The following is a 12,914-nucleotide window of genomic DNA, read 5'->3' as shown; positions in this document are numbered from 1 at the left end:
GGACTCCTCACTTTGGTCTTCATGTGATGGGTAAGGACTCTTCACTTCAGTCTTCATGTGATGGATAAGAACTCCTCACTTCAGTCTTCATGTGATGGGCAAGGACTCTTCACTTCAGTCTTTATGTGATGGGTAAGGACTCTTCACTTCAGTCTTCATGTGATGGGCAAGGACTCTTCACTTCAGTCTTCATGTGATGGGTAAGGACTCTTCACTTCAGTCTTCATGTGATGGGCAAGGACTCTTCACTTCTGTCTTCGTGTGATGGGTTAAGACTTCTCTCTGCAGTCTTCATGTTATGGGTAAGAACTCCTCACATTGGTCTTCATGTGGGGGGTAAGGACTCCTCCCTGTGGTCTTCAAGTGATGAGTAAGGACTCCTCCCTTTGGTCTTCATGTGTTGGGCAAGGACTCTTCACTTCAGTCTTTATGTGATGGGTAAGGACTCTTCACTTCAGTCTTCATGTGATGAGTAAGGACTCCTCCCTTTGGTCTTCATGTGATGGGCAAGGACTCTTCACTTCAGTCTTTATGTGATGGGTAAGGACTCTTCACTTCAGTCTTCATGTGATGGGTAAGGACTGCTCACTTTGGTCTTCATGTGGTGGATAAGGACTCTTCACTTCTGTCTTCGTGTGATGGGTTAAGACTTCTCTCTGCAGTCTTCATGTTATGGGTAAGAACTCCTCACATTGGTCTTCATGTGGGGTGTAAGGACTCCTCCCTGTGGTCTTCAAGTGATGAGTAAGGACTCCTCCCTTTGGTCTTCATGTGATGGGTAAGGACTCCTCCCTGTGATATTCGTGTGATGGGTAAGGACTCCTCACTTTGGTCTTCATGTGGTGGGTAAGGACTCGTCCCTGTGGTATTCGTGTGGTGGGTAAGGACTCCTCACTTTGGTCTTCATGTGGTGGGTAAGGACTCGTCCCTGTGGTCTTTGTGTGATGGGTAAGAACAAAGCAAAGCAATGAATAACACTCAGTCAGATATCACCAGTCATGTAGTTTTCATTTGATTGAATCCAGAAAATTAAAAAAAAATCCCTTAAAGGCCAATTCCTAGAGGACTTTAGTTCATCTCCAGTGGTCACAAGCGTCAGTAGAAGGACTCATTACTTCAGTCTTTATGTGGTGGGCAAGCACACAGCAAGTGAACAAAAACACAAAGGCAGATATCACCAGCCGTATGGTGTTCTCTTTGGTGTAATCCTTACGAGTGTTTGTCTGACTGAATCCTGAAAATGGAAAAGAAAAATCACACATTAAAGCCCAACTCCAGTATTTTTCTCATACATAGCCCAGACCCTGTAAAAAAAATATGTTTTCGTACCAGGGGCGGACTGACCATTTGGGCACTCGGGCACTACCTGAGGGCCCGGGGTCATTAGAGGGCCCCATGAGATGCCCCTGATACCTTTCATAGGCTTTTGTGGGTGTGGTTTGAATGCGGGCGAGGACACAGGGGCCCCATGATCCCCTATTGCCCGGGGGGCCCCATGAGTTGTCAGTCCACCCCTGTTTCGCACTCTCCCCTGCATACATATAGTACCGTGCTCCAGCGTCAGTCATCTTCTGGGCTAAATGATGCTCATTGTCATTCAACCCACTACCCGTGGGCCCAGGGAATAAAAGTGGTCACACAATGGTGGAATCCCATTTGAATGTTGGTACAAAAACCAACGTCAGACATATATTGGCAATATTTTGGACACGTTCAATTTTCGGATGATTTTTTTTGTTCACCGGCTATGCCAAAATTTCTAATTTTAACATTCAGTTTCAACCAGCGATGTCTTACCATGGCACACAGCAGTACAATCAATTTTTCAATACCCCCAATACCACATTCTCTGTTGGAATTGTGTTTTCTCAGATCAGAAACCAAAAAAAAAATGTTCTAACCTGAGCCTCGAAACGTTTGCTCCACCAATTTGAAAAAAACGAGCGTTAATTTGTCCCCATTAACAGGAAGAAAATCAAACAAACAAAAAAGATAAATTTTTGAACAACCCTTTCCCTGTGTTTTGGTCAGCTTTATAGACACTCAGCTTTGGGGCACGTCATCACGTCACTCTGGACTGCTGGGAACAGCTCCGAGGCATGTTTTCAGTACGGCTTTTGGTGTCTTTGGGGACTATCAGAGAACAGGTGAGGAATAAGAAGATTCTGTGCATCATATGACCAGCTAGAACCTTTATTGAAGAGGCAAGTATTGAAAAAAAAAAATGTATCAAAAAATACAAGTGAAATCTCCAAGGCTAGGAGGGGAGGTCTGAAACTGGGCTTCAACTTTATTATTTGTGATATTATTTTTTGTTTATATTGCTATTATAATGTACAGTACTAGATCCGGTGCCCGCTGTGTCCTCCGGACACAGTGAAACACCGATCGTCGGACGGGACCTCTGTACGAGGTCCCGATCATGTGATCACTGATTGGCCAATCAGTGATCACATGCAAAGTAGTAAGCAAGATGTCACTTCTGACATCATTGCTTACTACGTGTGAAATCTGTGAATGATCACAGAGGTCACATGGTACAAGGCTATTCACAACAGGCTTGTACCATGTGACAAGCTGTGACCAATCACAGCTCACTCAGTACTTCTCAATGAGTGCAAGAATGCAGACAGAGAGAAAGAGAAATGATTGCTTTTACATCCTATATGGGTGTAAAAGCAATGTGTAAAAGAAAAAAAAAAAAAATCTTCATCACCCCCCACAAGTAGTACAGTGTCATCATGGTGACACTTGACTGCTAGGGTGACAGTATGTAAAAAAAATAAATAAATAAAAAATAATATAAAAAAATAAAATAAAAATGTAAAAATTTTTTTTAAAAAATTATAATTTTTGGCTATAAACTAATTTGGATTTTTTTTTTTTACTTAAAAGATAATGGAATAAATTTTGGCAAAGATTTATGATGAAATATTATTTATTTGCAAAATTTTATAAAAAATTTTTTGGGACATTTTCATTTACATAGCAAAAAAAATAAAAAATCCCAGCGGTGAATAAATACCACCAAAATAAAGCTTTATCTGTCTCAAAAAAATGGTAAAAAATTCATTTGGGTACAGTGTTGCATGACTGCGCAATTGTCATTCAAAGTGTGATAGCGCTGAAAGCTGAAAATTGCCATGGTCAGGAAGGGGGTAAAGTGTCCGGACTGGAAGGGGGGGAAAGTGTCTGGACTGGAAGGGGGTGAAAGTGTCCGGACTGGAAGGGGGGGAAAGTGTCCGGTCTGGAAGGGGGGGAAAGTGTCCGGACTGGAAGGGGGGGAAAGTGTCCGGACTGGAAGGGGGGGAAAGTGTCCGGACTGGAAGGGGGGGAAAGTGTCCGGTCTGGAAGGGGGGGAAAGTGTCCGGACTGGAAGGGGGAGAAAGTGTCCGGACTGGAAGGGGGAGAAAGTGTCCGGACTGGAAGGGGGAGAAAGTGTCCGGTCTGGAAGGGGGGGAAAGTGTCCGGACTGGAAGGGGGGGGAAAGTGTCCGGATTGGAAGGGGGGGAAAGTGTCCGGACTGGAAGGGGGTGAAAGTGTCCGGACTGGAAGGGGGTGAAAGTATCCGGACTGGAAGGGGGGGAAAGTGTCCGGTCTGGAAGGGGGGGAAAGTGTCCGGACTGGAAGGGGGAAAGTGTCCGGACTGGAAGGGGGTGAAAGTGTCCGGACTGGAAGGGGGTGAAAGTGTCCGGACTGGAAGGGGGTGAAAGTGTCCGGTCTGGAAGGGGGGGAAAGTGTCCGGTCTGGAAGGGGGGGAAAGTGTCCGGACTGGAAGGGGGGAAAGTGTCCGGACTGGAAGGGGGTGAAAGTGTCCGGACTGGAAGGGGGGGAAAGTGTCCGGACTGGAAGGGGGGAAAGTGTCCGGACTGGAAGGGGGTGAAAGTGTCCGGACTGGAAGGGGGGGAAAGTGTCCGGTCTGGAAGGGGGAGAAAGTGTTCGGTCTGGAAGGGGGAGAAAGTGTCCGGTCTGGAAGGGGGGGAAAGTGTCCGGACTGGAAGGGGGGGAAAGTGTCCGGACTGGAAGGGGGGGAAAGTGTCTGGACTGGAAGGGGTTGAAAGTGTCCAGACAGGAAGGGGGTGAAAGTGTCCGGACTGGAAGGGGGGGAAAGTGTCCGGACTAGAAGGGGGGAAAGTGTCCGGTCTGGAAGGGGGGGAAAGTGTCCGGTCTGGAAGGGGGGGAAAGTGTCCGGACTGGAAGGGGGGGAAAGTGTCTGGACTGGAAGGGGGGGAAAGTGTCTGGACTGGAAGGGGGTGAAAGTGTCCAGACAGGAAGGGGGTGAAAGTGTCCGGACTGGAAGGGGGGGAAAGTGTCCAGACTAGAAGGGGGGAAAGTGTCCGGTCTGGAAGGGGGGGAAAGTGTCCGGTCTGGAAGGGGGGGAAAGTGTCCGGACTGGAAGGGGGGGAAAGTGTCTGGACTGGAAGGGGGGGAAAGTGTCCGGACTGGAAGGGGGAGAAAGTGTCCGGACTGGAAGGGGGTGAAAGTGTCCAGACAGGAAGGGGGTGAAAGTGTCTGGACTGGAAGGGGGGGAAAGTGTCTGGACTGGAAGGGGGGGAAAGTGTCCGGACTGGAAGGGGGAAAGTGTCCGGTCTGTAAGGGGGGGAAAGTGTCCGGACTGGAAGGGGGGGAAAGTGTCCAGACTGGAAGGGGGTGAAAGTGTCCAGACAGGAAGGGGGGGAAAGTGTCCGGACTGGAAGGGGGGGAAAGTGTCCGGACTGGAAGGGGGGAAAGTGTCCGGTCTGTAAGGGGGGGAAAGTGTCTGGACTGGAAGTGGTTAATATGTCATCCCAAGGGCTCCTTAGGAAGTGGGCTCAGAGAAAAAAGACCCCAAGCACAAACAGTTCCATAGTGCAACACTGCTTTTATTCAAAATTGTATAAAAAATATAAATAGTAGTGACACTTACACTTTCAATAGTCTATTGGCATCTGGGGAGATGAGGGATCCATGTGGCAGAGTCACTGAGAGCAACTTCCTGACATGTTTCGTGCGTTTCCTTTGATAACGTGCTATCGCACGAAACATGTCAGGATTTTGGCCATTTTGGCCATATTCAATATATATATATATATAATATATATATATATTTTTTTTTATTTTATTTTTTTTAAATATATTGAATATGGCCACAATTGTAGCATTTCAACTATATGTCAATATATTTGGGAAGAATATTTTAAAAATATATTTCAAATATATTTTTCTTCCGTGTGGGCAGGGCTGGATTGAAAATGAATATTGCAAAGCACAGACCAATTTTTTTTTTAAAGGGGATATTTTTAAAAAAAATGTTTGAAGTTGGGCTTTAACTGCATGTTTGTGTCTTCTTTATGGACATACAATATATTTCAGCGCATTACAGGAACTCACCTGTGACTCTGAGGTTGTAGAGCTGGGCACATTCCTGTGAGGTTGGTGTCACCACATAGGTTCCATATGTTCCTTGGTCATCTATGGTTAGCCCGGTGATGATTAAAGAGCCATTGGCGGTGGCATTCAGTCGTCCTATGAATCGATCATCCTGAATCACAACAGGTTGCCTTGGCTTGGTTACGGCAAAATGCACCAAATCCTGGACAGTCACCCAAGTGATGGACTCAAAGCCGGTCCAGTTCACAGGTAGAGTGACCTCTGCTCCCTCCTCAGAAGATATATTGGTCTGCCCCGCACAGGACTCCACAGTCGGTATATCTGGTGAGGGATCAGAACAGCGTTTGATCAGGAAAACCAGAAATTTCACTTTATTATGATGGCAATGGTGGAGGGGAATGACCAAAAAACAATGGACAACCAGGATTTCTCATTTACTTCAACCCCTGGACTTCACTTATAATAGTGAGGGTCCAATGGAAATGTGTCTAAGGGCTCTTTCACACCAGACTGTGGTAAAAACAGGTGGATGAGCTGAGGTTTTAATGCCCCACCCCAGCTAACGTCTACTATTGCAGCCAGTACACATGCTGCTGCCACAGCAATTGTGACCCACCTTACAGAATTTGGCAGGAGGCATTTCCATTACATTCAATTGGAGATGTTGCAACTGACAGCCAAACATTTGGTATGTTGAGAAAATTATTATTAAGACATAAATAAAAAAAAAAAGAAATACAGACATTCAAGAGGCTGCACGATCGCCTTCTGAATGCCTGCCAGCCCTCTGAAGCGAGATCCAACGCTGATTGTTTTTCAGAGGGCGGTAGAAACGTAAAAATATCATTTTTTTAAAGTTTTTACTACGCCTCAATCGCTGCCCCCCTGCAAAGGCAAGGATATGGGGGAATACAAAATTGACCCTTCCCCGCTTATAAGTGGGGCCACTCCATATTTCTAGGGGTTTCCAGGGTTAAAACAGGTGGTAAAGAGGCAACATAATGCCGCCTGTCAAACACCCCACCGTGGGCCACTCTTCAGAAAGCTTAGGCTACCGGAAACTTGTCCTAAGAGATCAAAGTTGCAGGCCAACCACTTGCCTTCTCTTTGTTGGTCCCATAGCCCACCAGAACCACATCGTAGATTGGAACACCAACCAAATTCTTTGTTTTAGGTTGTTCAAAGGCAAGCCCCCTTTGTGATAGCATGGGTAGGTGGCAGGTCCTCTTTATGAAGATGTCAAGGGCCTATTAGACCCCCCAATGTCTTCATTGACCTCCTCTGCAGCTAAACAAGCACGGGTTGCTTCCCCAGGTACAGTAGTAGTGGATGTTCCTCGATCTTCTTCTTCACTACCTGTGTGGACAGTTTACTGCTGCGCCAGGCTCCCCAGAGGAATCACTGTGGTGGCTGTGTGGGATACCACCAAGGTGGCTGTAGACCAAAAGTGGTCCAAAAGTGGTCCAAAAGTGGTCTACAGCCACCCAGATCCTTTTTACTGAACGGCCAATCACTGACTAAATAAAATGTCAACTTGCTCATGAGCTCGATTTTACAACTTCAAGTCTAGGATATTTCAAAATGGCTTAATGGGTTAAAGAATGGAGTTCTTCGACCAAAAAAAAAGCCATTCACTGGTTCAAAGACATCAGGAAACAAGAAACCATTGTCAGCTTGATGAAGGTTTACGGGTGGACAATGGTGGCCACATGGCCAATGCTTTAATGTGAGAGAGAGTGTCTGGCTGGACTTCTCTGGTCTGGTGCAGGGAATACACCAGATCATTTACTAAGATGTTCCTCTCGAATATCTTTTGGAAGTTGCAAGGTGAAATTAGAAGAGGACTTTGCCAAAATGTAACAACACGCAAAACCGCAACCTTTTTATGCTCACTTACGTTTGAGAAAATTTCGAACTCATCACCAACCTGACCGTAGGATTGTTATCTAATGTGCATCCCTTGACTATAGGGTATACGGACCAAGAACAGTTGACTCCACCTTCACCAAATTCCCCAAAGAATGATAATGACCTACCAAACACTCGGACAATGGTGGCCACATGGCCAATGCTTTAATGTGAGAGAAAGTGTCTGGACTTCTATAAAAATGAAGTCTGGTGCAGTGAATGATCAGGGTTTTTTTAAAGGTTTCCCACTTATGGTGGAAAGCTTTAATTTACGAAGATGTTCCTCTCGAATATCTCTTGGCAGTTACATAGCGAAATTAGAAGAGGACTTTGCCAAAATTTAATAAAATGCAAAACCGCAACCTTTGTATGTGCACTTACGTTTGAGAAAATTTCAAACTCATCACCAAACTGACCGTAAGATTGTTATCTAATGTGCATCCCTTGACTGTAGGGTACACGGACCAAGAACAGTTGACTTCACCTTCACCGAATTCCCCAAAGAATGATAATGACCTACCAAACACTCGGACAATGGTGGCCACATGGCCAAAGCTTTAGTGTGAGAGAAAGCGTCTGAACGTCTCTAAAAATTAAGTCTGGTGCAGGGAATGATCAGGTTTTTTTTAAAGGTTTCCCACTTATGGTGGAAAGCTTTAATTTACGAAGATGTTCCTCTCGAATATCTCTTGGCAGTTGCAAGGCGAAATTAGAAGAGGACTTTGCCAAAATTGAATAAAACGCAAAACCGCAATCATTTTATGCTCACTTCAGTTTGAGAAAATTTCGAACTCATCACCAAACTGACCGTAGGATTGTTATCTAATGTGCATCCCTTGACTGTAGGGTACGTGGACCAAGAACAGTTGACTCCACCTTCACCGAATTCCCCAAAGAGTGATAATGACCTACCAAACACTCGTAGATGAAACCTCTGAAGACACTGGCCCGATGCGATTCTCTGCACATTCGCCGTGTACTGTTTTTGGTCTTCTCTGGTCAGGTTCATTATAATTAAAGATCCAGTAACTGTGGCTTTTAATTTTCCTTCGTACTCAGCGTCCCCTATCTCGGCAGGTTCACCTGGTGATGTTTCGGCAAGGAACTTCCCATCCTTTGTAAGCCAGTTGATGGAACTGAACTCGGTGTTGTCCACTGATAGAGTCACCTGCCCTCCGATAGTACTCGATAGAAATGTTGACTCTCCACAGATTGACGCGCCAAGCAGTCCTAATGGTAAAAAAAAAAAAGTTAAACAGTTAAAGGACAACTACAGTCAAAAACAGACAATTTTTTTTTTAAAGGAGTGTATTGTATTTTTTGTATATTTTCTTTCCTTAATTTGGTCATGACTAAAAAAAATAAATAATTGAAGTATTTTCTAGTCTCATATCCAGCCAGTAGGTGGAGCCATACAATGCAGTATCACATAGCAAATCACACCCAGCACGCAGTTAACCCTTTGATCCGCCCCCATGTTAACCCCTTCCTGCCCAGTGCCATTAGTACAGCGTCAGTGCTTTTTATTAGCACTGATCACTGTGTTGGTGTCACTGGGTGACACGGGTTCGCAAAATCACGTACATATACGTGATTTTGCAGTTCCAGGTAGAGGATGTGCACACCCTACCCGCGCTGCCATTCGCGGCCTAGGCTGTCAATCACCGGGTCCCGGCTGGTGATTCCCCGCCGGCACCCAGTGATCGCTAAGGATTTCCGACAGGGGAGAAACCTGTATGTAAACAATGCAGATCTCTCCCCTGTCAGCTCCTGCACACTGCTTTGTATGGCTCTGCATAGCACAGCCATACAAAGCAGTGTGCTTACAGTGAAACATGCACACAGTCCCCATAGTAAAACAGCACACAGTTAACCCTTTGATCGCCCCTCATGTTAACCCCTTCCTGCCCAGTGCCATTAGTACAGTGTCAGTGCTTTTTATTAGCACCGATCACTGTATTGGTGTCACTGGGGATGTCAGTGACACCAAGTCAGATCCCCCACCGCACGCAGTCCCGCAGTCCCACTATAAGTCGCTGATGGCCGCCATTACTAGTAAAAAATAAATAAAAAATTCCAGTATCTACACCGCCATTTGTAAACGCTGTAACTTTCACTTAAACCGATTAACCGCGCAATTGTCAGTTAAATTAAGGCAGTGCCGTATCGCAAAAAATGGCCTGGTCAGGAAGGGGGGGGGGGGGAGGATCCTCCAGAGGGCAAGGGGTTAATACAGCAACAAAAAGTTAGACATGTGGAAGATGGTGGAGCCTTTAGGGGGGGAGAAGATGGAGCAGTGGTGGGGGAGATGCATGCAGAGATTGAGGGTAAAGTGGATGTGGAATTCAGAGGTAAGCAGCTGTGGAAGAAGGCTGAACTCTGCACTTTGTATGCAGCGCACCCTTGAACTCCATGCTCTGTATGCAGTGCACCCCTGAACTCTGCACTCTGTATGCAAAGCACCCCTGAACTTCGCACTCTGTATGCAAAGCACCCCTGAACTCAGCACTCTGTATACAGCGCACCCCTGAACTCAGCACTCTGTATGCAGCGCAGTCCTGAACTCTGCACTCTGTATGCAGCGCACCCCTGAACTGTACATTCTGTATGCAGTGCAACCCCAAATTCTTAACTCTGTATACAGTGCAACCCTGAACTCTGCAAGCAGCAGACCCCTGAGCTCTGCACTCTGTATGCAGCGCACCCCTGAACTCTGCACTCTGTATGCAGCGCACCCCTGAACTCTGCATTCTGTATGCAGCGCACCCCTGAACTCTGTATGCAGCGCACCCCTGAACTCTGCATTCTGTATGCAGCACAACCCCAAATTCTTAACTCTGTATACAGCGCAACCCTGAACTCTGCATGCAGCGCACCCCTGAACTCTGCACTCTGTATGCAGCGCACCCCTGAACTCTGCACTCTGTATGCAGCGCACCCTTGAACTCTGCACTCTGTATGGAGCGCACCCCTGAACTCTGCACTCTGTATGCAGCTCAACCCTGAACTCTGCACTCTGTATGCAGCGCACCCCTGAATTCTGTACTCTGTACGCAGCGCACCCCTGAACTCTGCACTCTGTATGCAGCGCACCCCTGAACTCTGCACTCTGTATGCACTGCACCCCTGAACTCTGTACTCTGTATGCAGCGCACCCCTTAACTCTGCACACTGTGTGCAACAACCCCCCCCTTCCCGAACTCTGCACTCTGCTAATGAGCTCCAAAGAATTGTAACCTATGTATCTATACAGTGAAGGAAATGCGTATTTGCTCCCCGGCTGATGTTGAAGGTTTGCCGACTCACAAAGAAATGATCGGTCTAAACATCGAATGTTCGGTGTATTATAACACTGAGAGACAGAATACAACAACAAATTCAGCAGAAATGCATGTCTAACAAATGATGACTGATCTGCATGTTCATGAGGGAAATAGGGATTTGATCCCCTTCACAAAACATGACTTAGTACTTGGTGGCAAATTCCTTGTTGGCCATCACAGAGGTCAGATGTTTCCTGGAGTTGGCCACCAGGTTTGCACACATCTCAGGAGGGATTTTGGCCCACTCCTCTTGGCAGATCCTCTCCAAGTCATTAAGGTTTGGTGGCTGACGTTTGGCAACTCGAACTTTCAGCTCCCTCCACAGATTTTCAATCGGATTAAGGTCTGGAGACTGGCTAGGCCACTCCAGGACCTCAATGTGCTTCTTCTTGAGCCACTCCTTTGTTGCCTTGGCCGTGTGTTTTGGGTCATTGTCATGCTGGAACACCCATCCACGACCCATTTCCAATGCCCTGACTGCGGAAAGAAGGTTCTCACCCAAGATTTGATGGCACATTGCCCCATCCATCGTCCCTTTGATGCGGTGCAGTTGCCCTGCCCCCTTAGCAGAAAAACACCCCCAAAGCAGAATGTTTCCACCACTATGTTTCACAGTTGGGATGGTGTTCTTAGGGTCATAGGCAGCATTCCTCGTCCTCCAAACACAGCGAGTTGAGTTGATGCCAAAGAGCTCGATTTTGGTCTCATCTGACCACAACACTTTCCACCAGTCCTCCTCGGCATCATTCAGATGTTCAGTAGCAAACTTCAGATGGGCCTGGACATGTGTTTTCTTGAGCAGAGGGACCTTGCGGGCCCTGCAGGATTTCAGTCCTTGTTGGCGTAGTGTTGTTACCAATTGTTTTCTTGGTGACTGTGGTCCCAGCTGCCTGGAGATCATTGACAAGATCCTCACGTGTAGTTCTGAGATGATTCCTCACTGTTCTCATGATCATTGACACTCCACGAGGTGAGATCTTGCATGGTGCAGCAGACCTAGGGAGACTGACACTTGTTTTGTGTTTCTTCCATTTGCGAATGATTGCACCAACTGTTGTCACCTTCTCACCAAGCTGCTTGGCCATAGTTTGGTAGCCCAGCCCAGCCTTGTGTAGGTCTACAATCTTGTCCCTGACATCCTTGGACAGCTCTTTGGTCTTTGCCATGGTGGAGAGTTTGGAATGTGATGGTTTGATGGCTCCTGTGGACAGGTGTCTTTTATACAGGTAACAAAATGAGATTAGCAGCACTCCCTTTAAGAGACTGCTTCTAATCTCAGCTTGTTACCTGTATGAAAGACACCTGGGAGCCAGAAATCCTGGTGAATGATAGGAGATCAAATCCTTCTTTCCCTCATGAACATGCAGATCAGTCATCATTTGTTAGACGCATTTCTGCTGAATTTGTTGTTGTATTCTGTCTCTCAGTGTTACACCGAACATTCCATTATTAGACCGATCATTTCTGTGTGAGGGGCGAACATTCAACATCAGCCGGGGAGCAAATACGCATTTCCTTCACTGTACATCCATCTATATAAACCAGCTTGTTATTTGGCATATTAAAAAGCAACGTCTGCCATGTGCAGTGACTCACCATTGTGAAGGTGAAGGATTATTATCACGGATAAGATCATCCTCTCCATTTTGTCCTTGCTCTTCGCTTTCAGAATGTCGTCCTACGAAGCGATGCAGCTTTAATAACCAACCCGCAAGCACGTCTGTCCACTAAAATCCATCCGGTAACAAGGTGAGACCTCAAGTATCAAAAACAGGAAGGAAATGACTAAACTTGCAATTAGGACTTCAAATGTTCTACCAAAAGTCATAATATAGTTCGCTCATATTTTTGAGTCATTATTTACCTTATATTATATTTTTTATGCAGTTTTCCCCTTTTTCCATGATTGTCTATATTTTTTTATATTAATTCTAAAGATCTGTAGATTATCGTCAAGGGCAAGGGCTCCAGTACCTACCTTTGTAGATACATGGCTTAACCACTTGACCTCCAGAGGATTTACCCCCCTTAATGACCACGCCTCTTTTTTGCTACTTGGCGCTGCACTAATTCAACTGACAATTGCGCGGTCATGCAATGCTGCACCCAAATGAAATGAACGTCCTTTTTTTCACACAAATAGAGCTTTCTTTCGGTGGTATTTGATCACCTGTGCGCTTTTTACTTTTCACGCTATAAACAAAAAAAGGACAAAAATTTTGAAGAAAAATTATATGTTTTACTTTCAGCTATAAAAGATATATAATAAACTCAAAGTTAGTTATACATTTAGGCCAAAATGTATTCTGCTCC

At 45.9% G+C, this 12,914-nt stretch overlaps 1 protein-coding gene across 1 annotated transcript; it reads right to left on the bottom strand.

The window, feature by feature from the left end:
* Positions 1 to 492: 492 nt before the first annotated feature.
* On the bottom strand, positions 493 to 12,345 carry LOC149439174 (uncharacterized). Its single transcript, XM_089659362.1, has 4 exons — positions 12,198 to 12,345; positions 8,191 to 8,508; positions 5,371 to 5,691; positions 493 to 1,234 (listed from the first exon to the last, which is right to left on the bottom strand). Exons 1-4 carry the CDS (start codon positions 12,244 to 12,246, stop codon positions 1,074 to 1,076), a joined length of 849 nt encoding a protein of 282 aa, XP_089515488.1. The 5' UTR covers positions 12,247 to 12,345; the 3' UTR covers positions 493 to 1,073.
* Positions 12,346 to 12,914: the final 569 nt, after the last annotated feature.

This window comes from Staurois parvus, unplaced genomic scaffold, assembly GCF_062004578.1.
Source record: "Staurois parvus isolate SC_StPar_1 unplaced genomic scaffold, SC_StPar_1.0 ptg001150l, whole genome shotgun sequence".
Taxonomy (NCBI): domain Eukaryota; kingdom Metazoa; phylum Chordata; class Amphibia; order Anura; family Ranidae; genus Staurois; species Staurois parvus.
The sequence above is the reverse complement of the archived record's forward strand: the minus strand, read 5'-3'. Positions and strand labels throughout refer to the sequence as shown.